This window comes from Dipodomys merriami, unplaced genomic scaffold (assembly GCF_024711535.1).
Source record: "Dipodomys merriami isolate MVZ:Mamm:240054 unplaced genomic scaffold, mDipMer1.0.p SCAF_37, whole genome shotgun sequence".
NCBI lineage: Eukaryota > Metazoa > Chordata > Mammalia > Rodentia > Heteromyidae > Dipodomys > Dipodomys merriami.
The window spans coordinates 1,640,084-1,668,033 of record NW_027205270.1 but is presented as its reverse complement, the minus strand read 5'-3'; the positions used below and the strand labels follow the sequence as shown (position 1 = coordinate 1,668,033).

Below are 27,950 nucleotides of genomic sequence, written 5' to 3'. Positions count from 1 at the left end.
AGATCCAGTTTTGTGGCCAACTCGGACAAAAAGTTAATGTGAACCCATCTCAACCAACAAACTGGATGTGGTGGTGCACACACTTGTCAACACTGTTAGGCTGGATATATAGGGTGGAAGATTGTGATCCTGAGCTAGATCCTAGACACCTTATCCTGAAAAAGTAAAAGTGACTGGAGCATGTCTCAAATCCTAGAGCATCTGGTTAGCAAATATGAGGCCCTGAGTTCAAATCCCAGTAGTAAAATAGTTTTAAAATATGAGTGTGATTGTTTGTTGAAGACTGATACCAGCATCACTATAATATAAACATCATGTCGGAATGTATTTGACCTTCTCTAAGAAAGTATACATATCCTCCCTCCCCCAGGAAATGTCTACTGCTAGGTATATGCTCTGTTGCTTAGCTCTATTCCCTTGTCCATATTTTTCTAAAATAGAAAACTAGACAAAATGTACTGCACCTAAAAATCATTTATTGGATGTATTCTCGTGCTATCCAATAGCAATGCAACTTGTAGTAACATTGAAAAGGAAAATATAATAAATGGAAGCAAAAAAGGCTGACACTAATATTAACAGAAATTACTTTTAATAATACCTTCCTCTCTATGTTCAACATTTTAAATCTTAACTTTAGTGAGGAATCTTTTACTATTATAGTTAGTGATTTTTATAATTATCTTATCATAACACTATTTTTGACTTAGTTTAAGATCAAATTGTAACCTGACTTTTCTAGAGCAAAAAAAAAAAAAAGTAGTTGACATTCTGGAGAAGAAATCCCTTAATAAGGAGTCTTAATAAATTTCTTTACATTGCTCTGTGAGCTTTAGACATTAAACAGAAGTAGTAGTTACATCTTAAACATTAAATGGAAAATTATAACATAAAGACTAACCTACATTTTTGTTATTGTTGTTTTACCTGAAACTTATTCCGTGTTACTCTAGTGAAATCCAACAACTGATGTTAATTAGATACACAGAAATAGAGTAGAAGCACTGCTTATGTTCTCTAATGTCTACTTTTTCTATCCTTTCTCCTCCGAATTTATTGGTGTTATCTCTTGAGAGCAACATAGAAAAAGAAATCATTTTGCTGTTAGAATCTAAGATTCATATTGATGTTAGAATCTATCAGACAAAAATATTGGAAATACTACTTCCTGTGAAAAAACTGCAATGTTGGTTAAACTACAAAATATTGTTTATATAGTTCTGTGATTAGTTTAAGTGCTAGACTGAGTTACATGTTTATTAGATGACCAGTGATTTCAAATTAGCAATAAACTTACTTAAAACAAATTCATTATATATTATTTTAGGCTAATGTTTTTCCTTTCAAATTTAGTGGTATCTTATTTATAGCTAATCCCTGGTATCCAGAGAGATTGGGTCCAGGAACCCTAATGGATGTTAAATTTTGCAGATATAGAAATTTCGTATATAAAATAGTACTAGTGTTTGTATTTAACTTACGTTAAAGGATGTCCATAGTACTTTTAACAGTTTATTTAATACAAATACTATTGTAATGGAACTATATGATTTAGAGAGTAATGACAAGGAAAAAATTGTGTACACATTCAATAGAAAGATTTTTTAGCTGAATATTTTAAAAAAATGTGGTTGAGTCCTAGGATGCGAAGCCTGCAGATATAGAGGTCCAACAATAATATTAATATTAATGGTAATGCTCTTTTAATGAGGAAAATTAGGGCCTTTAAAAATAAGCCCAAATTTGCTAGGTGCCAGTGGCTTACATCTGTAATCCTAGCTACTCAGGAGGCTGAGATCTGAGGATTGCAGTTCAAAGCCAGCCCAAGCAGGAAAGTCTGTGAGACTGTTATCTCCAATAAACCACCAGAAAACCAGAAGTGGCACTGTGGCTCAAGTGGTAGAGTGCTCGCCTTGAGCTGAAGAGCTGAGGGACAGCACCCAGGCCCAGAGTTCAAGCCCCATGACCGACAAAAAAAAAAGGCCCAAATTTAATTATTATAAATTAGTATGCCTATGTAATGAGATGTTTAAGACTTTAAGTGGATGTAGGCATTTTAGTAAGAATAATTACTAATATTAATTATTACTCAATTATTAGTATTACTACAGAATGTGGATATCAGCTTTACTAAAAATATTTTTATTTTCTCTACTCTGGAAACAAAAACTTCTCCACAAAGAATATGTGTAAGGAACTATTATTTCAGTGTTAAGCAGAGAATAGAGATTTCTGAAATTAGAGTGTGAGTTTCATTTATACCTATTTATCATACAGGTATAGGGTCATACCTACTGATGGTATTTCCCTAACCTGTCTCAATTGTGTTTTTAATTTTAATGACTTTTAATATAATAGTGAGAAATTTTTCCAACGTATACTTGTTTATTTTGTTGTTGCTCCAGCATTTCAAATGCAGGAGAAAATCAGACGCAGACAGGAAACCATAGGAGTTGTGCAGCTAGTTAAATACTTAGTAATGGAGAAATTCTGGAGACCCCTAAAAGTCATATTGAGAGTGCTTATTGGAAACACAGATTGCTTAAAACATACTGAAATATTTATTTTTACCAGGGTTCTTTCAGATGAGCTAACCATGAACTCAAGATAAATATAGCAATTATAACTGCTACATATTGTGTATTTTCTTAAGCTACTGTTTCCAGAAAACCTGCCCTTGCAGATGGAAACCTTTATGATGGAGAGGAGAACAAATTCAGGATATTTTCTTTCAGGTTTCCCTCTTGTTTCAGCCATATCTGACACAATGATTCTGGTATTATTAGCTTTCCTTTTTCAAGGAAATGCTTTACTTAAACAAAAGAGAATGAACATTTTATTAACTTAATTATAAATATCACAAAATTTATTGCATATCTACAATGTGGCAATTGGTAGATTTTTGGAAAAGAGAGAAAATTCCTTACTTCTTGGCCTTTAGAGTTTATGATCTACAGAGAAGATACACACTGTGACTTCCATAAGGAATTATGCAAGCTAGGTGCTAGTGATTCAGGCTTAAGGAGGCTGAGATCTGAAAATCTCAGTTCTAAACTAGCCCTGGCAGGAGAGTCCATGAGACATTTATTTTCAGTTAATCACCCAAAAGCCAAAAGTGGAACTGTAGCTTAAGTTGTAGATAGAGTACCAGCATTGAGCAACAAAGTTAAGAGACAGTATCCTGGCTTGAGCTCAAGCTCTCCAGTATTGGCACAAAGAAAAAGAACTGTGTGAAAGTGCTGTAATAATACATTAAATGCCTGCAAGCTCTTAATCAATTCAACAACGTTTTATTAAATATCTGCTACACACCAAGCAATATTATAAAATGAAGAAAATAAATCCGTTTATTGACTTTACCATGCTCCTGTTGAACTGAATTGATAGATGATAAAGAAATATATCAGGTAGTGGTAAAAACTGGAGAGGGAATAAACCAAATTATATGACATATTGAACCATTTGGAATTCTGGTAGATGTCCATTCCAGTCAAAGGGAAAGGTACAGCAGGAGGTTTATCAATGATGTGTCATTCACCTGTGGAAGTGTAATGAGATGAAGTAATAAGTCAGATGATTTGTCAACTTCTAGCATATAGAGAATACTTTAAATATTATTCTTGAAATAGATTTTAAGTCATTAGAAGATTGGAAGGTTGTAATCTAATTCATTTTTCATGGGCAATTGTCATGGTTGTCATGTAGAAAATAAATAAACTTTAAATGAGTAAAATGGAAGAAGAGAATTCAATTCGGACACTGTTGAAGTACATCAGGTAGGAGCTAGTAGTCATTTGGATTAGAGTAGTAGAATTACAAGTGGTATGAAATATTTTTGGAGTTAGCATTCTGGGGTACATGGATATTTTAAGAGAAAGAAGTCAAGGATTATTTTTTTAACTGAGAAAATTGGATGAATGGTTGTCCTATTTGCTGAGATGAGGAACAGCTGTTCTTCAAGAGAATGGTTGATTTGGGTAATGAAGATAGAATCAAGACTCATTTTCACTTACTACGCTTGAATTTGAAATAAAAAATATTACCATTTATATTAACACCCAAAAGTAAAAGTAAAATGCCCTAAATATGACTCTTAACAAAATTCCTGCAGGAATTTTCTGAGGAAAATCACAAAACTCTGGTGAACAAAATCAGAAGAAATTAATGGAATTATTTTTCATGTTTATAAATAGGAGTAGTTAATGTTTACAACTCTCAGTTTCTCCCAACTTGATGTCTGAATTTACTCATTCTCATTGAAAATCTCTTCAAATTATTTTGTATATGTAATAGCAAAACACTCAAAAGTAGCCAGATACCAAGAACATGTTGGGGGGCTCACACTATTTGAGGTATAAATATAGTATAAATGAAGCTACAGAAATGAGGTATTGTGGTGTTGACAAGAGAATTGATAGATGAGTGATACGGATTGTTGAGATTAGACATAATCCTTAAGAAGTGTAGTTAGCAAATATTTATAAGAATCAAAGGCAGTATGGAGAATGTAGTTCTTTTTTCAAACACCTTTTTTGAAACACCTGCACAGACCCTAAGTCGTTCACCAACTTTTACTGAAAATATGAACTCTGAATGTAAAATGCAAAACACATACCCAAATAAACAGAATCAGAGATGACAATGGAAAAATCACCACAGAAACAAGCAAGATTCAGAATATAATAGGGGAATGCTTTGTAAACTTTTTTTTATTATTTTTTTTATTTATTATTTTTTATTTTTGGGTCCAGTCGTGGGGCCTGAACTCTGGGCCTGGGCGCTGTCCCTCAGCTCTTCAGCTCAAGGCTAGCGCTCTACCACTTGAGCCACAGCGCCACTTCCGGCTTTTTTCTTTTTGCTTATGTGGTGCTAAGGAATCGAACCCAGGGCCTCAGGCATGCAAGGCAAGTGCTCTACCACTGAGCCACCTTCCCAGCCCTGTAAACTTTTTTTCTTTGTTGGTCGTGGGACTTGAACTCTGGTCTTGGGCACTGTCCCTCTAGCTCTTCAGGCCAAGGCTATCACTCTGCCACTTGAGCCACAGCACCACTTCCGGTTTTCTGGTGGTTAATTGGAGATAAGAGTCTCACAGACTTTCTTGCCCGGGCTGGCTTTGAACTGTGATCCTCAGATCTCAGCCTCCTGAGTAGCTAGGATTTCAGGTGTGACCTACTGGTTCCCGGCTTTACTTTGCAAATTTTTAAGCTAACAAATTTGAGAACCTAGAAGAAATGGATTAATTTCTAGCAAATATTGATATGCTTAAACTAAACCAAGAAGATTTACACCAACTAAATAGTCCCATATCAACTAATGAAATAGAATTGTCAATAAGACACCTCCCATTCAAGAAAAGCCCAGGACCAGATGGATTCATAGAGGATTTCTATAAGGCCTTAAAAGGAAAACTCACCCCAATACTACTTAAACTCTTCAATGAAATTGAAAGTGAAAGTTCACTACCAAACTCATAACCCTCATCTCAAAATCAGAAGGGATTCATCAAAAAAAAAGAACTATAGGCCCATTATTTTGATGAACATTGATGCAAAACTTCTCAATAAAATTCTGGCCAACTGACTTCAACAACCATCAAAAAAATCATACACTGTGATCAAACAGGATTCATTCCAGAGATGAAAAGCTGGTTCAATATATGCAAGCCAATTAGTGTAATTCAACACATTGGTAGAAGCAAGGACAAGAACTATGTGTTCATCTCAATAGATGCAGTAAAAGCATTTGACAAGGTCCAACACCCCTTTATGGTGAAGAGACTAGGAATCCATGGAACATTCTTCAATATAATAAAGTCTGTATATGACAAACCTACAGCTAGCATTATGCTAAATGGTGAAACATTAAGGTTATTTCCTCTAAAAACAGGAATGAGACAAGGATGTCCATTCTTTCCACTCCTCTTCAATATAGTATTAGAATTCCTAGCTAAAGCAATAAGGCAAGAGGCAAACATAAAGGAGATACAAATAGAGAAAGATGAAGTAAAACTCTCCCTCTTTGCAGATGACATGATCCTGTATTTAAAGAACCCCATAGACTCCACTCCCAAGTGATTCCAGCTGATCTAAAACTTTTGCAAAGTAGCAGAGTATAAAATTGATCCAAAAAATCAATTATTTTTCTGTATGCCAAAGTGAGAAAAGTGAGGCTGAAATCAGGAAAGCAACTCCTTTTATAAGAGCTTCTAAAAACAAAAACAAAACAAAAGCAAAAACACCTAAGAATTAACCAAAGAAGTGAAGGACCTCTATAATGAAAACGTTAAAAACCTGAAAAAAAGGAAATTAAAGCAGATCTAAGGAAGTGGGAGAACCTCCCATATTCCTGGATTGGGAGGATTAACATTGTGAAAATGGCAATACTGCCAAAGGCCATCTACAAACTCAGTGCAATGCCCATCAATATCCCAATGTCATTCGAAATAGAAGAAGCAATCCAAAAATTCATACAGAATAAGGAAGACCCTGAATAGCAAAACAGTCCTTAGCAGGAAGAACAGCACTGGAATATCAACACCAAATTTCAGACTCTACTACAAAGCCATAGTAATAAAATCAGCTTGGCACTGGCACATGAACAGACCTAAGGACCAATGGAATAGAATTAAAGACCTAGAAATAAACCACAAACCTATGTCCACCTAATCTTTGATAAGTGAGCCACCCCTCCCCCCCCCAAAAAAAAAAAAAACCCAGGATGAAAGAAAGACAGCCTCTTCCAAATGGTGCTGGCAGAATTGGCTATACACATGTAGAAAACTGAAGTTAGTTTCGTATATATCACCTTGCACCAGAATCAATTCCAAATAGACAAGAGACCTTAAGGTAAAAGCAGATATCCTAAAAATATTACAGGAAGGAATAGGGGAAACATTAGAGGTCCTTGGCCCAGGTCAAAACTTTCTTAATAAAGATGCAAAAACACAACAAATCAAAGAAAAGTTGGATAAATGGGATTGCATGAAACTGCAGAGTTTCTGCATGGCAAGGGACATAGCTAGCAAGATAAATAGAAAACCACAGATTGGGAGAAGATCTTCACCAGCCATACAATAGGCAAGGGGCTCATTTCTAAAATATAGAGCTCAAAAAATTAAATCCCCCAAAAACAAATCCTCAAAGAAACAACGACACCATTAACAAGTGGGCTAAAGACTTAATGAAAGACTTCTCTGGAGAGGAAATAAGAATGGCTAATGACACAGGAAGAAATGTTCCAACATTTCTGGCCATAAAAGAAATGGAAATCAAAACTACATTGAGATTCTACCTCACCCCAGTTAGAATGGCTATTATCAAGGAATCTAATAATAAGAGATGTTGGCAGGAATGTGGCCAAAAGGAAACAGTACTACACTGCTGTTGGGCATGTAAACTTGTTCAACCACTCTGGAAAGCAGTATGGAGGTTCCTCAATAGACTAAACATAGAGCTCACCCGTGACCCAGTAGTGTCACTCCTGGGCATTTACCCAAATGACCACAAACAAAACCATACTAAAGTTACCACACAATCATGTTCATTGCAATATTATTTACCATAGCTAAGATAGGGAGCCAACCCAGATGCCGCTTAGTAGATGAATGGATTAAGAAAATTTGGTATAAATACCCAATAGAGTTCTATACTTTCATCAGCAAGAATGACATTGCCCCGTTCATAAGGAAATGGAAAGACCTGGAAAAAATTATATTAAGTGAAGTAAGCCAGGCCCAAAGAAACATAGGTTGCATGATTTCCCTCATTTGCTATAACTAGAATATGTCTATGATATTCTTAGTAGGGGATCACAATAGCCCAGGACCATATATAATGAAGTGTGCCAAAATTAATTGGCACACTCCAAGAATTGGAAACAAGAGGTTTTTATTCTTCCTTCCTTCTTTCCTTCCTTCCTTCCTTCGTTCGTTCATTCGTTCGTTCGTTCGTTCCTTCCTTCCTTCCTTCTTTCCTTCCTTCCTTCCTTCCTTCCTTCCTTCCTTCCTTCCTTCCTTCCTTCCTTCCTTCCTTTCTTTCTCTTTCTTTCTTTCTTTCTTTCTCTCTTTCTTTCTTTCTTTTCTAGTTTTCTGTACCTTTTGTCTTGCATATAAGCTTATCTGATCCATGGAAGGGAAAGGGAACCACAGAAACAGCAGGACAAAGGATGAACCAATGCAACAAAGATATTTGCTAGACACTATTTTGGAAATGAATGTTACAACTTGTAGGGGAGGGGAGTGGAGAGTGGTAAGTGGGAGAAAATGAAGGAGGGGGTAACAGTGTTTATCTGTAATCCCTCTGTTCATCATCTTTACAATAAATTATAAAACAAAACAAAACAAAACTAGTACTTCTAGAAGATGTTACAAGAGAAGATCTATGTGGCTTTAGGTTTGATAGTGACTAAGATACAAAGCAGAAGCAAGCAGAAGTGTAGTGTATGAAAAAAAACTTTGATAAGTTGGACTTTGTTAAAAATAAAAACTTGTCCGTGAAAGATGCTTTTAGAGAAAGAAAGATAATATACACTTTCACAAAATATTTGGAAAATGTATTTCTGATAAAAATACTTCTATCCAAAGTATACAAGGAACTAAGCAAACAACAATTAAATAATAAAGCAATTAAAGATGAACAGAAGTTCTAAATAATAACTTACCATACAGATATACAGAAGGCATATATGAATATGAATAGATATTCCATGTCATATTTCAATAGGAAACTGCAAATTAAAAACCATGAAATAGAACCAGGTGCCAGTGTCTCGCGCCTGTAATCCTAGCTACTCTGGAGGCTGAGATTTGAGGATCATGGTTCGAAACCAGCCTAGCCATGAAAGTTTTTGAGACTCTTATCTGTAATTAGCTAGCAAAAAGCCAGAAGTAGAGCTGTGGCTCAACTGGTAGAGTGCTATCCTTGAGAATGAGGAAAAAATGCTCAGGGCCAGCACCTTAGCCATGAGTTAAAACCCCAGGACTCGCACACACACATATAAAAATCCAAATAAACAAAAAAACAAAACAAAACAATGAATTACCATCACATACTCTTTAGAATGGCTGAAATCCACAACACGGACAGTACCAAACAATTGTTCAGGCTGGTATAAAATGTTACAACCACTCAGGGATTGTGTTCATTCAACATACTTATCCATCTGGTACCCTGTTATTGAGCCACACCTCTAGCCAGGCTTTCTAGTGATTAGTTTGGATATGGAAAGTTATGGACTTTTCTACTTTGGCTGGCTAGCTTTGAACTTTGATCCTCCATATCTCAACCTCCTGACTAGGTAGAATTACAAGTATAAGCAGTCAACAACTGTAGTTTTCATTGTTTTATGAAGGTAAACGTAGTCTTAATGTGTTGTGCTTCTTATAACTATCTGAGTGGGTTGAATACTCATGTCCATATAAAAATCTATGTATAAATGCTTATAGCCATTTTCTGTTTGACTACCAAAACATGGAAGGAATCAGAATATGCCTTAATATGTGAATAAACTTCAGTAGAGTTAGTTGATAAAATACTACTCAGCAATAAAAAGAGATGAACTTTCCAGGCTTGAACTGATAATCTGATAAGGTTACACATTATGTTTCTAACTCTGATATCCTGAAATGGCAAAATAAAAAAGACAAAGTATTAGTAGCTGGGAAGATTTGAGGGATCTATGGATGATTTGTGGTGCAGAGACTATACCATACAAACTTGTGTATGATATTGTATTGGTAAATATTTAATGTGTGTTTTTCAATACCTAGAGAACAGAAAGGATAAACCCTAATGTAAATTACAGACTTTCATTAGTAGTAAAATTCTAATACTGAGTCATTACTTGTAAAAGTTTACACACTAATGCAAGGGGTAATAGCATGTGTTGAAGGGAAAGGCTGTACTTCCTGCTAACTTTTTTTCAAACTCAAAATGTTCACAAATTGTCTTCTAATGAAAAAAAGCCTAGTAAAATAGTAATTCATGGTTAATTTAAGATTAGCATAAAAGCAATGTAACAATATAAGCATGAAGTCTTTGTAGGTGAAAGACCTGTTAAATATTATAAAACATTGATGAAAAAAATTGTGTAAGACACAAATAAATAAGGACATTATTTTCCTGGATTAGAAGAATTAATATTAAAATGATGGCTACATATAGTTGTTTGCTTCTGTAATCCCAGCTACTAGGCTGAAGCAGGGATCACTTGAGCACAGGAATTTGAGGGTAACATAGTGAGACTTTATTATATTTTTTTAAAAACTCCATGCTACCCACATTGATTCACATATTTAATACAGTCTTTAGCAAAATTTCAATTGTACAGTGATAGATCAAGCAATCCTATGACATATTAAAAGACAAATGATTTTCATAGTCAAACTTATCATGACCAAGAAGATAAAAGCTAGAGATATCCCAGTACTACTTGGTTTCAAAATCATGTCTGGGGGCTAGTGGTAGAGTGCTTGTCTAGCATGCATGAAGCCCCAGATTAGATTCTTCAGGATCACATAAACAATAAAAGCCGGACGTGATGCTGTGGCTGGAGTAGTAGAGTGATGGCCTTGTGTAAAAGCAGCTCAGGTGCATCCCATGCCCTGAGGTGAAGCCCCAGGACTGACAAAAATTAATTAATTCATTAATAAAATAAAATAATTAAATTAATTAATCACACAGAAGGCTGAGATCTGGAGGATTATGGTTCAAAACATCCCAGGCAGAATAACCTCCAATTAACCATGGCTCAAGTGGTAGAGCACCAGCCTAGCAAGTGCAAGGTCCTGAATTCAATCTCCACTACCTCTAAAAATAGCACCAATAAAACCTCAAATGGTATTGTCCTAAAAACAGACACACAGCTTAATGGAACTACAAAAAGGAGAGCCTAGAAATCCAAATAAAAGGGCATACTGTTTAAGAAGTATGACTGGGAATTCTGATTAGCTGCATGTCCAAGAATTAAATTTGAGAGAGGTGTGGAAGAACACCTAACTACTCTGGAGGCAGAAAAAGGATGATGATGGTCTAAGACTAGTTCCTGCTCCCACCCCTCAAAAGAAAAACAATTTAGATGCAATCTCAATAAGTAAGCTGGAAGTGGTGGTACAAATCTTTAATCCCTGCTGCTCAGGAGGCAGAGGTAGGAGGATTACAGTTTGAGGTGGATCTAGGGCAAAAAAGTACAAGACTATGTCATTGCGTGGTAAAGGACTCAAGAGTAGAAGACTTTTCTAGCATACATAAAGGCCTTGGGTTTGTTTAATCCTCATTCTTGAAGGTGGAGGGAGGAGAAAAACTTATCCATCACTTCACACAATATTAAAAAATCAATTCCAGGTGAATTAGAGATAGAAATCTTAGGCCTCAGATGCTAGAAGAAGACAATAAAAAAAAAAAGCTCAATGTCATTGGCCTGGGCAATGATTTTTCTTTTTTATATGACTATTGAAGTACAGGTGACAAAAGTAACAGTGAACGGATTACCTCCAACTAAAAAGGGTCTGTACAACAACAGACAGTCAATGAGGACACATGTCAGACTTCAGAATGGGAGAACACATCTGAAAGCCATGTAGATCTGATAAAGGATCAATTTCCAAAATTTCTTATAAATGCTTACAGCTCTATAGTAATAAAACAAGTAGCACTATTAAACAAGAGCAAAGGACCTTAGAAGACATTTCTTAACTACTGCATACCAGTGGCCAAAGCTATGTGAATAATGCTCAACTTTCCTAATTGTGAGACAAATGTAAATTAAGATCAAAGTGAAAAGTCACCTTATACCTGGTAGAATGGCTACCAGCAGTAAGGCAGATGCTGAGAAATGATGAGAAGGATGTGAAGAAAAGTGCACCTGTTTGGGAAGTTGTAAATTAGCACAGTAAATTATGGGAAATACTCGATACATAACAGCAAATGAAATCAATATGTTGGGATGACACATGCACTCCCATACTCATTGTGGCCGATCCCCAGTAGCCAACAAGTCAACTTATGTGTTTGTCACCATATTGAAGTGTGGAATGGAGTGTGGAGAATACTCACAATAGAATTTATTGAGCCTCAGGAATTGCCAGGTGTTGGTTGCTCACTTCTGTAATCCTAGTTATTCAGGAAATTGAAATCTGAGGCTTGCAGTTCCAAGCTAGCCCAAGCAGGAAAGGTCTTGAAGGTCTTGAGACCTTTCAAACTACACAGAAATAGCTGGAAGTGGTGCTGTGGCTCAAGTGGTGGCGTGCCAGCCTTGAGCACAAAGAGACTCAGGGGTAGTGCCCAAGCCCTGAGTTCAAGCCCTAGCACTTGTGGGGTGGGAATGGGAGTGGGCGTGTGGGAAGGGAAAGAATGAAGGAATTCCTGTTCTTCTGTGACAACTTGGCTGAACCTGGAGGGCATTATGTTACTTGACGTTAGGCAGACACCACGAGACAGATGTCACATGATCTCTATTAAGATCACTTGTGGAATCTAAAAACATTGAACTCAGATGTGGAGAGCAGAAGCACAGTCACATGGGCTGGGTGTGGAGTTGGGGACAGGGCTTGTGTAGTTTTGGTCAACGGCACCTAATTTGAATTGGGCATTATTTTCAGAGGACTTCTTCAACATGGTGACTGTAATTAATATGTTGTGCTCTTGAAAATTTCTTTGCAAGTAGGTTTCAAGGGTTTTCATCACAGAAGTTATACATATTCAATGTGATTTATGATGTAATTAGCGTGTTATTTATATTTGTTAGTTCAATATGTTCCACAATATATACACATATATGGTCTATATATGTAATTTGTAAAAACAATGATTTTTGCTAGGCTCACACCTGTAATCCTATGTACTCAGGAGGCTGAGATCTGAGGATCTCGGTTCTGGGCAGAAAAGTCCATGAGACTCTTATCTCCAATTAACTGCCAGAAAACCGGAAGTGGCGCTGTAGCTCAAGCAGTAGAGTGCTTGCCCCAGAGTTGAAGACCCACGACTGATCAAAAAAAAATTTTTTTTAATAAATTGCAATTACTTTAAAAACATTTATATAGTCATGAACTACATTAAAGTATGCAAATATAAAGTTATGCTGAATTTAAACACGTGGAAGTTTCTCTATATCCTTTAGCTCTTTTGCATTGCTTATAAATATTCTTAGGTTTTACCATGTCTGTTCTCACTAGTTAATGTTAACTAGTCAGTTATTTTTACAGGTTAAAGAAATTTAGGAATTTATAGAATTTACTGTCAAGTGAATGAAAGAATGGAATCTAATCTGTTCCTTAGTCTTCTTCCTAGGTCTGAATGAACATGTGAACAATATAGAATATAATGAGCTGAGACCTCCACCATTCCATTCTAAATTTTCTAGAGGATAAAGGTATCCATAAGCAGCCAAGTACCTGGTGCTTGAAGGAGAATATATTTTTCATAGATCCATTAAATGCTACATTATTTGCATAACAAATCATTCAGGATAAATGAGAAGTCTTGAGTCTAGAGAAGGAGATGAAAAGTCAGGAGTACACTTTATCATTAAGGCCATGAAAAGACACCATTTTATGTAGAGGATGTTTAATAGACATTAAGAACACACTGAAAAATGAATGTGGGATATGGTAGCAAGTTATTGATGATGGGTGAGCATGAACTCATCCATGTTGTTTGTCCTGAAAATATTTTTCCTAGGAAAATAAATCCAGTAATACTTCTTAGAACCTTTGATATGCTTGTGTTTATCATGTATCTTTTATTAACTCCTTTGATCTTGGGACTCTTTGCTATTGTCTTAGCAACTTGCAGGATGGGTGTTGTGTAGTCACAATTTTAGCAAACCTCAGTATATGTCAGTCCTTCAGAAAAGTTGATGATAAAGAAACCAGAAAGCTATGACAGTAACTAGTGAGTAGAGATAAGATTAAGTGGATATATGAGGATACTTCTAAACTGTATGATGGAAGCAGAGGGTATAGAGAACTTGTTTTTGGCAGGAATGAGCTGCTTGTAGTTCCTAGAGTAGAAAAGGAATAGGATTCCAAGAGTAACTTAGTTTTGAACAGAGATAAAATTAAAGTGATAAAGATTACTAAGTGTCGTGAAGCTAGTTGTCCCATTCAGTGCAACAAAATAATAGGATTTCTTGCTGAGAAAAAAACAAGCAAAACTCCCCACACAAAGCTAGAAATGACTGCAGCATGCTTTTAGTCAAAAGGAAGGAAACATGATTCAGTATTCTTACTGTGTTACTAAATGGATATAAATGTGAGCTCATGCCAAGTTGCTAAAACTTCTGTCTTGATTTTTTTTTTTTTTTTTTTTTTTTGGATCATGGGGATTGAAGCTGGGCCTGAGCACTGTCCCTCAGCTCTTCAGCTCAAGGCTAGCACTCTACCACTTGAGCTACAGCGCCACTTCTGGTTTTCTGGTTTATTAGAGATAAGAGTTTCACGGACTTTCTTCCCCGGGCTGGCTTTGAACTGTGATCCTCAGATCTCAGCCTCCTGAGTAGCTAGGATTCCAGGCATGAGCCACTGGCACCCGGCTGACTTCTGTCTTTTTATACTGGAAGTATATATGATTTTTCAAATTTCATATTATTTCACAGGATGCTAGGCATGCAGCTGAAGAAGAGATTTATACCAATTTAAATCAGAAGATTGATCAGTTTCTACAGCTAGCAGACTACGACTGGATGACAGGAGACTTACACAACAAAGCAAGTGATTACCTAGTAGACCTCATTGCCTTCTTGCGCAGCACCTTTGCTGTATTCACACACCTTCCTGTAAGTGACAGTTGCTCTTATTTTGCCTTTTAATAAGAGAGAAAAAAAATGTGTTGAACTATAACCTGGTGAAAATGTTACCTTCTGGCAAACCTAACCAGACAACTCTTTGGGTTTTGTTTGTTTTTTGTTTTGTTTTTTGTTTTTGTAGGTCATGGGGCTTGAACTCTGGGCTTGGGCGCTGTCTTGCTCCCTTCAGCTCAAGGTGAGCATCCTATCACTTGAGCCACAGTGCCAGTTCCAGTTTTCTAGTGGTTTATTGGAGATAAGAGTCTCACAGACTTTTCCTGCCTGTGGGCTGGCTTTGAATCGTGATCCTCAGATCTCAGTCTCCTGAGTAGCTAGGGTTACAGGTGCGAGCCACCGGTTGCCTGCCTGAAGTCTTTAGTTTATAAAATCTCATGCTCCATTTATCAGTACTGACATCTAGAATCATTTTTTTAATCATTTTTATTAACTTTTGCATTTTGTTTCTTTTTATTGTGGTCCCTACCATTGTGTCTTCTATTAGCTTCAAGGAAATTAGTATAAAGACATAATGAGGGGCTGGGAAGGTGGCTCTATGGTGGAGTGCTTGCCTTGCATGCCTGAGGTCCTGGGTTCGATTCCCCAGCACCACATAAGCAAAAAGAAAAAAAGCCTGAAGTGGCGCTGTGGCTCAAGTGGTGGAGCACTAGCCTTGAGCTGAAGAACTGAGGGACAGTGCCCAGGCCCAGAGTTCAGGCCCCACGACCAGACCCCCCCCCCAAAAAAAAGACATAATGAATGCCTTGGTAGGAAAATGAAAGAGATCTAGTAGTTAGAACTTCAGGTTGGAGATATTTAGTTCTGAGGTCTCGGTCTCGGTCTCGGTCTCGGTCTCGGTCTCGGTCTCGGTCTCGGTCTCTCTCTCTCTCTCTCTCTCTCTCTCTCTCTCTCTCTCTCTCTCTCTATTAGGGCCTTGCACTTGCTAGGAGGGGCTCTACGATTTGAGCCACACCCTGAGTTGTTTTATGCATTAATTATTTTTTGGTAGGTTCTCATTTTTTTTTTTTTGCCTGAGCCTGCCTGATCCTCAACTTTCCTATTTGTGCCTCCTATGTAGTCAGGGTGATCCATTTGTGCCACCATTCCCATCTTCCTGAATATCTGGGATTGCAAATTGAAATTCTTGGCTGGAACTCTTTATTTTCAAATTTTTAATTTGTCTCTATTTTATTTGAGCATATTAGTAACAATCATTTAAAGTCACCATTTATTGAAGTCATCATTTATTGACATTTATTATTTACCTACCTATTGATGGTTTTGTTTCATGACTTTTTTCCAGTCATATAATTTTGTCTCTTCTTATTGATTTTTTTGTTGATAGACATTGTCTTTAAAATGCATAGAAATTCCTCGGGATATTTATCTCCTACCAATAAAGGGGTATCTTTTACTGAGCAAGAAGAATAAGTAGCTGACTGTGGTTTGAGGTTCTAAGTACCTTAGTCCCATCATGGCCTGATCTGGGTCAGGCGTGGGTTGCAGTCATAGTGTATTGGGGGTATCCCTGTGGCCAGATATGTTTTTTTCAGGGTGTTTGTAGGAGTCTAAGGTGTCATCAACTCTTCCATACCAACAAGGACTGTAGAATTTTGTTTTCTAAGAAATATCAGCTATTTAGCATCTTTTAGAATTGTGCAATTTTTTTCTTTGGGTTTTTGTTGTTTTTCTTGTTGTTGTTGTTGGTTTTATTGGTTTTAGGGCTTGAACTCTGAGCCTGGGCATTGTCCCTGAGTTTCTTTTGCTTAAGGCTAACATTCTGCCACTTGAGCCACAGTGCTGCTTCCAGCTTTTTTGTTTATGTGGTACTGATGAATCAACCCAGGGCTTCCTGCATGCTAGGCAAGCACTTTACCACTAAGCCACATTCCTATCCTCTGTGCAAATGTTTTGAGAAGAACTCAGCACTACTCAGATCAGAAATTACCAAAAAAAATTTTTTTTAAAGACGTGGAAAAAAAATAAGTTGCTAGTGTCTTTTTACTACTTTCTCCAGAACTTTCAGCTCTGTCTATAGTCTGAATATTTGTCTAGAATTTGTATGTTGAATCTAATTTGAAATAAAGTGATGTACTAGGGGGAGGAAAGTACGTGGCAGGAAACTGGAACTTAAAGAACTAAACCTATGCAATGGAAATGTAGCACTGAGAAGTAGCTAGTCAGTGGAATAGTATGTAGTCATATCTGGGATAAAATTTGCTTTCTGCTTTAAGGGTATATAGGGCAAATCTCCTTTGTTCTTGAGGCTGAGTGGATTGGACAAGAATCTGCTGAGTCTGTGCCTAAACAGGTAAATGTTGCTTCTTGAAAAGCCATGGTTTAATTTTTTGAGTTCCAAGTATATTTTAGATATGAGACCCTTGTCCGTTGTATGGCTAGTAAAGATCTTCTCCCAATCCGTGGGCTTTCTATTGATCTTGCTAGCTATGTCATTTGCCCTGCAGAAGCTCTGCAACTTTATGCAATCCCATTTGTCCAACCTTTCTTTGATTTGTTGTGTTTCCGGGTCTCTATTCAAAAAATTTTGGCCTGAACCAAGGAGACCTAGGGTTTCTCCTTTTCCATCCTGTAATGTTTTCAGAGTGTCTGCTTTGACTTCAAGGTCTTTGATCCATTTGGAGTTGATTCTGGTGCAGGGTGATATATAAGGATCTAGCTTTAGTTTTCTACATGTAGTTAACCAATTTTGCCAGCACCATTTACTGAAGAGGCTGTCTTTCTTCCATTCTATTGTTTTAGCGCCCTTATCGAAGATTAGATGGCTATAGACATGGCCCCATTTGTTAGGAAATGGAAAAACTTGGAAAAAATTATATTAAGTGAAGTAAGCCAGGCCCAAAGAAACATAGGTCCCATGGTTTCCCTTATTTGCAATATCTAGTATATGTCAAGCGGAAAAGGTCAGATAATGTAAGGTCAGGAAAATGAACCCTTAGATATGTATTTTAATGTTTTTTTTCTTTCATGCATGTGTTTCTAACGCATTTATAAGATTATCTCTTTGTTGCTTTGTATGTCCCTCCCCAACATTATAACCCCTGCTTTCACTATATTTGATGTCAGTATAACTTGTGGAGGAGATGGGGAAAAACCAGTTGTTTAAGGATACAGGTGGACCTGTTGCAACAATGAGAAGTACAAGTTGTCATGTCCAAAACGAGCTTTACAACGTCGGTGCGGGGGGGGGGGGGAAGGGGGGGGAAGGAGAAGAATTGGGATTGGGGGGTGGGAGGAGGCTGGGAAGGGATGTGAAGGGTAAACCAAAGGAGGAGGGTGCAATGCATGGTAAGAAATGTACGCATTATCTTGCCCATGTAATTGTAACTCCTCTGTACAGTATGTTCACAAATAAAATTAAATTAAATTAAAAAAAAAAAAAGAAAAGCCATGGTTTCCCAACTCCCTGTCTGAGTATCCCTCGACAGTGATAGCTTTCAATATGCACAAAAAATTTCTGGTGATAGATATTCTGATACACAATTGTAGATAGCCTTTGTTTTTTCACTGTCTCAGAATCTTCTTAAAATCTGCTTACCTTTTCCATGGTTAAAATATTAACAATGAAATCATCATAGCTCTGTTATAAAATTCATATAGAATTATGATTGGTAAAATGTTACATTTTTTATAGTGAAGAATTAATATAAATTAGGAGTAGAATGAGCAATTATGTCAGTCAACTATTTTAAATAGTCATAAAATTTGATTTCATTATTTCTTATAGTAAAGATACTGTACAAAGGTGTTACATTTACATGAGTAAGGTAATGAGTACATTTCCTATTGAGCATTGTTACCCCTCCTTTGATTTTCTCCTACCATCTCTTCCCTTCCAACCTCCCCAACTTCTCCCTTGCCCCTTCTCCCAACCCCCACCCCAAAGCTGTAAAGTTTGTTTTCAACATAGTGTCTTATATATCTCATTGTTACAGTGGGTCAACCTGTATCCTTCTTTCAGCATTTTGTTATTTCCCTTCCCCTTCCTAAATTAGAAAAATGTATATACAAGTTGCAGGGCACCAGAATCAAATACAGTAAAAATAGGGATTATACCATGAGGGAAGAACATACAAAAGAAACAGAAAAAATCACACACTACATTATAAGAACATTAAAAACAACAGCAACAAAGTTATCACCTTTTGTTTCCCTATCTTGGGGTTCATTTCACTTAGCATCATCTTATATGGTCAAATGTACATAGGTTTTGACCTTTTCTCCTTGTCCTAGACATATACTAGTTATTGCACATAAGGGAAAGCATGGAACCTATGTTTCTTTGGGCCTGGCTTACTTCACTTAATAGAATTTTTTCCAAGTCTTTCTATTTCCTAACAAATGGGGTGATGTCATTCTTTCTGATGAAGGCATAGAATTCCATTGTATATATATGTACCACATTTTCTTGATCCATTAATCTACTGAGGGGCATCTGGGTTGGTTCCATATCTTAGCTATGGTAAATAAACATAGTTGTGCTGGTAGCTTTTGTATGGCCTTGTTTGTAATCATTTGGGTAAATGCCCCAAAGTGGGATTGCTGGGTCATAGGGGAGTTCTATGTGTAGTCTTTTGAGGAACCTCTATACCTGCCTTCAAAAGTGGTTGATCAAGTATACACTCTCACCAACCATATAATAGGGTTTCCCTTTTGGCACATCCCCTCCTGTTGTTATTAGATTTCTTGATTATAGCCGTTCTAACTGGGGTGAGGTAGAATCTCATTGTTGTTTTGTTTTGCATTTCTTTTAGCGCTAGAGAAGTTGAGCATTTCTTCATATTGGCCATTCTGATTTCCTTTCAGAGAAGTCTCTCTTTAAGTCGTTTAGCCCACTTTTTAATCTGTTTCTTTGAAGATTGGTTGTTGGGGGATTTAATTTTTTGAGTTGTAAGTATACTTTAGATATGAGGTCCTTGTCTGTTGCATGGCTAGTGAAGATCTTCTCTCAATTCGTTGGTTTTCTATTGATCGCGCTAGCTATGTCCTTTGCCATGCAGAAGCTCTGCAATTTCATGCAATCCCATTTGTCCAACCTTTCTTTGATTTGTTGTGCTTCTGTGTCTTTTTTAAGAAAATTTTAGCCTGTGCCAGGGAGCCCTAGAGTTTCCCCTGCTCCTTCCTGTAATTTTTTTCAGGGTGTCTACTTTGATTTGGAGATCTTTTTTTCATTTGCAGTTGATTCTGGTAAAGGGTGATATATAAGGATCTACCTTTAGTTTTCTACAGATGTTTAACCAATTTTGCCAGCACCATTTACTGAAGAGGCTGTCTTTCTTCTATTCTATTTTTTTTAGCTCCCTTATCGAGGATTAGATGGCTATTGGTTTGTGGGTTCATTTCTGGATCTTCAGTTCTATTCCATTGGTCCTCAGGTCTGTTCTTGTGCCAGTACCAAGCTGTTTTGATTACTGTAGCTTTGTAGTAGAGTTTGAAATTTGGTATTTGATATTCCTTGTATTTCTGCTAAGGATTTTTTTGTTATTTGAGGTCCTTTATTGTTTCATATGAATTTTGGGATTGCTTCTATTTCATCAATGAATGAGGTTGGAATATTGATAGGTATCGCATTGAATTTGTAGATAGCCTTGGGAAGTATTGCCATTTTCATGATGTTGATCCTCCCAATCCAGGAGCATGGGAGGTTTTTCCACTTCCTTAGTTCTGCTTTAATTTCCATTTTCCCGTGTTTAAAGTTTTCATCATAGAGGTCCTTCAATTCTTTAGTTAATTCCTAAGTATTTTATTTTTTTGTGGGGTTATTGAGTTGCTGTTCTGATTTCAACCACACTCTTCTCATTGTTGGTAAACAAAATAGGCATTGAATTTTGAGGGTTAATTTTATACCCTGCTACTTTGCCAAAATTTTGAATCAGTGTGAGTAATTTGGGAGTGGAGTCCGTGCGATTCTTTAAATACAAGATCATGTCATCTGCAAAGAGGGAGAGTTTTACTTCATCTTTCCCTATTTGGATCCCCTTTACATTTGCATCTTGTCTTATTGTTGTAGCTAGGTGTTCTAATACTAAATTGAAGAGAAGTGGCGTGAACATCCTTGTCTCATCCCTTAGTTAAGAGGAAACAGCTTTAGTTTTTCTCCATTAAGTATAATGCTGGCTGTAGGTTTGTCATATACAGCCTTTATTGTATTGAGGAATGTTCCATGGATTCCTAGTTTTTCTAGAGCCTTCATCATAAAGGGGTGTTAGATCTTGTCAAATGCTTTTTCTGCATCTATAACTATGTGTTTCTTATCCTTGTTCTTGTTGATGTGATGAATTATATTGATTTGCATATATAGAACCAGCTTTGCATCCCTGAAATGAATCCTGTTTGATCATGGTATATGATTTTTTGGATGAATCGTTGAAGTCGATTGGCAAAAATTTTGTTGAGAAGTTTTGCATCCATGTTCATCAAAGAAATGGGTCTATAGTTCTCTTTCTTTGATTAGTCCCTGCCTGGTTTTGGGATGAGGGTTACCATGGCTTCACAGAAAGAGTTCAGTAGTGAACTTTCTCTTTCAATTTCATTGAAGAGTTGGAGGAGTATTGGTATGAGTTCTGCTTTGAAGGCCTTATGGAATTCTGCTGTAAATCCATTGGGTCCTGGCCTTTTCTACATGGGAGGTCTCTTATTTTTGTTTCTAAATAGACCTTTCTTTGTTGTGTTTTGTTTTGGTCGGTTGTGAGCCTTGAACTCTGGGCCTGGGCGCTGTCCCTCAGCTCTTCAGCTCTAGGTGAGCACTCTACCACTTGAGCCACAGTGCCATTTCTTTTTTGGGGGGGGGGGTCCGGTTGTGGGGCCTGAACTCTGGGCCTGGCCGCTGTCCCTCAGCTCTTCAGTTCAAGGCTAGCGCTCTACCGCTTGAGCCACAGCGCCACTTCCCGCTTTTTTCTTTTTGCTTATGTGGTGCTGAGGAATCGAACCCAGGGCCTCAAGCATGCAAGGCAAGTGCTCTACCACTGAGCCACCTTCCCAGCCCTGCCACTTCCTCTTATTGCTGTTTCTGTTTCAATGCTTGATATGGGTCTGTTAAGTTGATTTAACTCATCTTGGTTTAGTTTTGGCATGTCAGTATTTGCTAGGAAATCGTCCATTTCTTCCAGATTCTCAAACTTATTATTATAGAGATTTGAGAAGTATTGCCTTTTAATGTTCTAAATGTTGGTAGTTTCTGTGGTGATGTTTCCATTCTCATCTCTGAGTTTCTTTATTTGGGTGTGTTCTTTTTCTGATAAGATTTGTTAAGGGTCTGTCAATTTTGTTAAGTTTTTTTGAAGAACCAACTCTTTTGTTTTGTTGATTTTTTTTCTATTTTTTAATTCTAATTCATTTAATTCTGATTTAATTTGAATTATTTCTTTCCATCTACTGGATTGGGGTTTTATTTGCTGCTCTGTTTCAAGGAGGTTTAGATGTCTTGTTAAATTGTTGGTTCCAGATCTCTCCAATTTGTTGAGGTAGGAACTCAGAGCTATAAACTTGCCTCTGAATACTGCCTTTTCTGTGTCCCAGAGGAGCTGGTAATTTATGTGTTCATTTTTGTTGAATAGCATGAACATTTGAATTTCCTTTCTAATCTGTTCCATGACCCAGTTGGTGATTTAACAGTGTGTTGTTCAGCCTCTTTGTATTATAGGACTTCCTTTTCTTTCTTTTTTTTTTTTGGGGGGGGGTCCGGTCGTGGGGCCTGAACTCTGGGCCTGGGCACTGTCCCTCAGCTCTTCAGCTCAAGACTAGCACTCTACCACTTGAGCCACAGTGTCACTTCTGGCTTTTTTCTTTTTGCTTATGTGGTGCTGAGGAATCGAACCCAGGGCCTCGAGCATGCAAGGCAAGCACTCTACCACCGAGCCACCTTCCCAGCCCCTGTTATAGGACTTTCTTTGGTGGCTTTTGGTGTTGAGTTGTAATTTTATTCCCTTGTGGTCTGAGAGAATGCAGGGCATAACTTCAATGTTTCTGAATTTGACAAGTTTGCTTTGTGACCTAAAATATGGTCTATTTTGGAGAATGTTCCTTGTGCTGCTGAGAACATGTATTCTGATGCTGCTGAGTGAAATATTCAGTAGATGTCTGTTAAATCTAGTTGATCTATGCAGTTGTTTAGATCTGCAGTTTTTATGTAGAGTTTTTGCCGAGTTGATCTATCTAGTGGGGATAGTGGTGTGTTCAAGTTCCCAACAATTAATGTCTTCGGAGGTATGTGAAATCTGAGAGAAAGCAGTGTTTCTTGGTGAAAGTAGTGTTTCTTCTCCATTGTTTAGTGAATAGATATTTAGAAATGTAATATCCTCCTGAAGGAGAGCTCTCTTAATTACCATATAGCAGCCTTCTTTATCTCTTCTCACTAATTTTAATTTGAAATTTATTTTATCTGATACTAGGATTGCAACTCCCACCTGTTTATGGGGCTGTTTGCTTGGTAGATTTTATTCCAGTCGTTCACTTCCAGAATATGTTTGTTTTTGTGGGGAAGGTGTATCTCTTGAAGGCAGCAGATAGAAGGATTTTGCTTTTTGATCTCACTAGACAATCTGCGTTGCTTAATTGGAGAGTTAAGTCCATTAATGTTGAGAGTTAGGAATGAGAGGTGTTTGGTGGTTTCTGCCATGTTATCAACCTTCTTGGGGGCTGTGCCAACTGGGTTCTTCCTGATTCTTGGATTCTCTGTTGGAAGCTATTTCCTGGCCTTTATCGTGCTCTTCTTGGTTTATTATGTTTAAAACATCTTTAAATATCTTTTGTAGGTCTGGTTTGGTGGAGATATATTGTTTCAATTTTTCTTTGTGGTGGAAGGTTTTTATTTGGCCTTCCATTATGGATGAGAGTTTAGCTGGGTACAGTATTCTTGGTTGATTGTTGTTTGTCTTAAGATGTGGCATATATCATTCCAGGCTCTTCTTGCTTTTATTGTCTCTGCTGAGAAATCTGAAGTTATTCTGATTTGTTTACCTTTATAGGTGATTGATATTTTCTCCCTAACAGCTTTATGGATCCTTTCCTTGTTCTCAATGGATCCTGTGATGGTGGGATGTCCTGTTTTGGTTTGGTCTATTTGGGGTTCTAAAGGTTTCTTGGATCTGAATAGGCCTATGTTTTTGCATGTTTGGGAAGTTCTTTGCTAGGATCCTTTTAAATACTTTTCCCAGACCTTTAATTCTGTCTCTAAGCTCTCCTCTACACCCATTAGCCTTAAATTAGGCCTTCTGATTGTGTCTTTTAAATGTTGAATCGATCTATCATATTTCTTGGATTTGTCTTGAAAACTTGTCTGTTCTTTCTTTTTAGTGTCTAAGGTGTCTTCAATCCCAGAGATTCCATCTTCTTCATAGTCTAACCTACTGTCAAGACTTTCTACTTTGATTATTTCCTTTCCTTCTAAATGGTCAGATTTAATGCCTTTAAATTTTTTGTTGAATCTTTGTTTTAGATCTTGTATGGACTTCTTTACCTCCTTTATTTGTTTTTCAGTGTTCATTCTCAGATACTTTAGTTGATTGGTTATAGTTTCATTGGACTCCACTAGCTTCTGTTGGTCTTCATTCAGGATTGCCTTTATAGTCTCCATGGATTCCTGCAGCTTTCTGTTTATAGACTCCATGATGCCTCTATTAATCTTTGTTTATTCTCTTGCAATTCCTCTATTAATCTTTGATTAGCCTCCTCATGCTCCTGAAAGTCCTGTATTAAATCTTTGCTTAAGCTCCATCACACAGATTTCCCTAAAAACTCACACAGAGTTCTTTGTAGGCTTTTAGTTTTTCATTCAGCATGCTTACGAGTAGTGTTCATAGAGCATTTTTGGAACTCTCCTCTGGATTATACATTAACTGCTCTGTTGCCTGATTATCATGAGTGGGAGTTGATACCTGGACTTGCCATTTTTCTTATGTTTCTCTGGCTTGTTCTGCCCATTTGGGTATGAAAGTAAAACAAATTCTGCGTTAGAACACTACTTTCAGACAAGCATCAACCAGAGTTCTGTAGTTGCAAAGATTGTTTGATGTAGTCAAGATGAATACATGTATGATCTCGTTCAATGGATACAATCTAGCTCAACAACAAACAACTAGGGATCATTGGACTAAGAAAATCAAAGAAGGAGTCTGCAGACCAGAAATTAATAGATTTAGGGAGAATTATGAAGTGAAAATAAGATTAGAGGAATGTGGGGAGAGAAAGGGAGAAAGGGAATATAACCAAGACCTAAATTCAGAGAGAGGAAATGGGTAGAAGGAAAGAAGAATGATAAAAAGGAAAAAGGAAAAATAAAAAATTGAAAAATGAAACTTAAAAATTTATGTAAGTAGAAAGAAGTAATACAACGATTAAGGGAGTTATGGCAGAGAGTTTGTGAATTAAGTAATCAATATCTGAATTAAGTATGCACGCAATTAAGAATAAGATCTAATAATATAAGACGGTATATGTCTGGGGATGAACAGAACATCAATTAAGTAAAGCAAAATACCCCAAAAAGGACCAAAAGGAGAAAGAGTAAAAAGAGAATTAAAAAATAAAAATGAACTTAAAAATGATGAAAAAAGTAGAAAATAATTAAATTTTTTTTAATTAGGTAGAAAAAGAGTTCTTTGATTTTTTTTTTGGGGGGGGGGGTAGAGAGATCTTGTGTTTTCCCTGTGTCCCTAACCAGTCCATTGGTGGAGTCTCTGGTTTGTTTGGGGTGTCTGGTTTTTCTGTGGCTCAACTGGTTTCTTTAATCAGTTTGAGCAGGTAGAATGAAGCTCTGCCTTATGGGGACTCCTCCCAGGATAGTTCAGAGGGAGGGTCATCTGCTTTGAGTAGCACAAAAGTGGGGAATGGCTATTTTCTCTAGTTTGAGTTGCTGTAAGGGGGCTAGGTTGTGGGTAGGGTTGAGGCCTATCAGCAATCAATAGTTTTTCCCAGAGGGGCTAGCTCCTGAGACACTCACACAGCCCAGCCTGGAGCCATTCTCAGGATTTATGTTTACTAATTTCCAATTGATTTTCTTTTACCCTCCAGCAACTGGGTTTGCTGCTGTGCTACAGTTGGGTGGGGCTGCCTCTGGCTCTGTTTACCCAGTAAAGATAGTCACTCTTCCAGGGGCAGAGCTTCCTCTGGGAAGGGCAACTTTCTCCTAGGGTGGAGCTGAGCCCCACAGGTCAGGGTCCTTTGACCTGTTGAATGGCTCCTATTCTTCTGAGGCCTGAGCCAAGGGCTAGCTTGTTTGGCCATGTCTTTGTCAGTATCAAAGATGGAGTTCTTCTTTGGTGGTAGAGAAGGGGCTACCTTCCCACCACTGCTCTGTAAAAAGGAATGAGGATGTTGTGTGTGTTACTTATGCCTTTCCCTTGGTTTTTGGACCATCTATTGTCTGACACTGTTTGTGGTCAGCAGGATGAAGACTTCTGCTCCTTGTCAGTTTCTGCTGGTGGTGAATAGAATCTGCTTGCACACCCTCTCTGGCACCTGGGCTCTGTCTGTTGATATGGTGGCTGCAGAAGCAGCTGCCACTGCCCCCACCACAGACACCAGTGGGTGCTAGAATCTGTTTCCTTAACCAAGCTGCCTGAGTTTTTCCTCTCTGGGCAAACTCCCTGTACTATACTTGGTGTGCCTCTCTAGCCTTGGACTTTTCAGTGGAACACTAAAACTAGTTTCTACGCAAGAGCTTGTTTAGCCCCCGGCTTCTCCTCTGCTATCTTCCTCCATTCTCCATTTTATTATTTCATTAATGCAAATGTATATTTATTTAAAACATATTCATTATTTCAAATTGGAAAATAATTTACAAAATTATCTGTACAATTCTAATATACATGTACACACATTATCACTTACGTATAATGAGAGTCAAAAACTATATAGTTCCTGGTTTAATGTGTTTATTTATTTGGAAGTTTAGCTTTTCCTTTTTATTTGTGTTTCAGAAGTTTTTTTCTGTCATGAAAAACTTGCTGCTTTTTCAATCCTGGTGGCTGATACTTTAAAGTTACATCCTTAAGAATTTTTCTCTTTGAAAACTAATTTATCCCATTTAAATTTATATATAGAAGAAACATTTTACAAATATATGTAATATTTTTGGTAATAAAATTATGAGTGACAGTCTAACTATATCCCTTAGCCTTGTGCAGTGATTTGAATTAGAGAATCATAAGAAAAAACAAACAATAGTTGAATGTTTAGACGATACTAGATGGGTGTTCTCTATGTTGTCGTCGTTATTTCTCCTGTTCCTCTTCTTTCTCTTCTTCTTCCCCTTTACCACCTCTTCCTGCTTTTTCTGTTTAAAAATTAAAACTCTATATGAAATTGTAAAGTGTTACAGTTTATATCTTATTGGTAATTCAGTGGTTCTTTATTTTTTTTTAATTTTTATTTATTTTTTTGTTGGTCATAGGGCTTGAACTCTGGGCCTGAGTGATGTCCCTCAGCTCTTCAGCTCAAGGCTAGCACTCCGCCACTTGAGCTACAGCGCCACTTCCAGTGGTTCTTTATGCAATAGCAAGTCAACACTATAGTCTCCTTCCTTTAACCTCCAGGTCATTTAGAACCATTAATGTGAATCTGACTTGTTTAATTCAGAGTGCATGCTTTCTGCACCTGTGCAATGCCACCTTCCCTGAGGTTTTGCACTTCTTGTTTATTCTATGCTATCACTAACACCTAAATATTTTGTAATCTCATAATGTATATTGAATTGCTCTTGTTATTCAAACTACAGAAATTCTTTACCATGGTTCATACAGAATCAAGGTAAGGGATAATTGAAATGCCTAACTCTTTGTAAAGTTTCCATAAATGCCATGCCTCTCTTGTTTAAAAGAGAGATCTTTCATTCTTTATGCCACACTTCCAAAACTGTTACTGCTAAAGCATTGTACTTCATAGAATGAGATGTGTAACTTCCAAAACTGCATCTTCTGGATTTCCACAGATAATTATTATTTTATCCATCACTGTGTCTATATTCTCCAAGGGTGCTAGAGAATATTGATGTGCTTTAGCATCAAGATAGAGCTGTGGCTAATGTTTGCTTTGTGTTTACTAGAGAAAGTAGATTATTAGGAATTTTTTTTCTGAGAATAACTCCAGATCATTTGTTTTTTATTTATTATGAATATTTTCTCTTCATATTTGAAATTCCCAAGCAGGAGTGGCTGTCA

General features: G+C 37.1%; 1 protein-coding gene across 4 annotated transcripts in view; it reads left to right on the top strand.

Moving 5' to 3' along the window:
* Exoc6b (exocyst complex component 6B) overlaps positions 1–27,950 on the top strand; it is a 522,886-nt gene that overhangs the window by 263,921 nt on the left and 231,015 nt on the right. For all 4 annotated transcript variants that reach the window (XR_011365308.1, XM_069988972.1, XM_069988970.1 and 1 more), the window contains one exon: positions 14,590–14,769. Coding sequence is in view for 3 of the 4 variants with exons in the window: in XM_069988972.1 (XP_069845073.1) it covers positions 14,590–14,769 (180 nt within the window). In the remaining variant the exon portion in view is untranslated. The remainder of the gene's footprint in view (positions 1–14,589; positions 14,770–27,950) is intronic.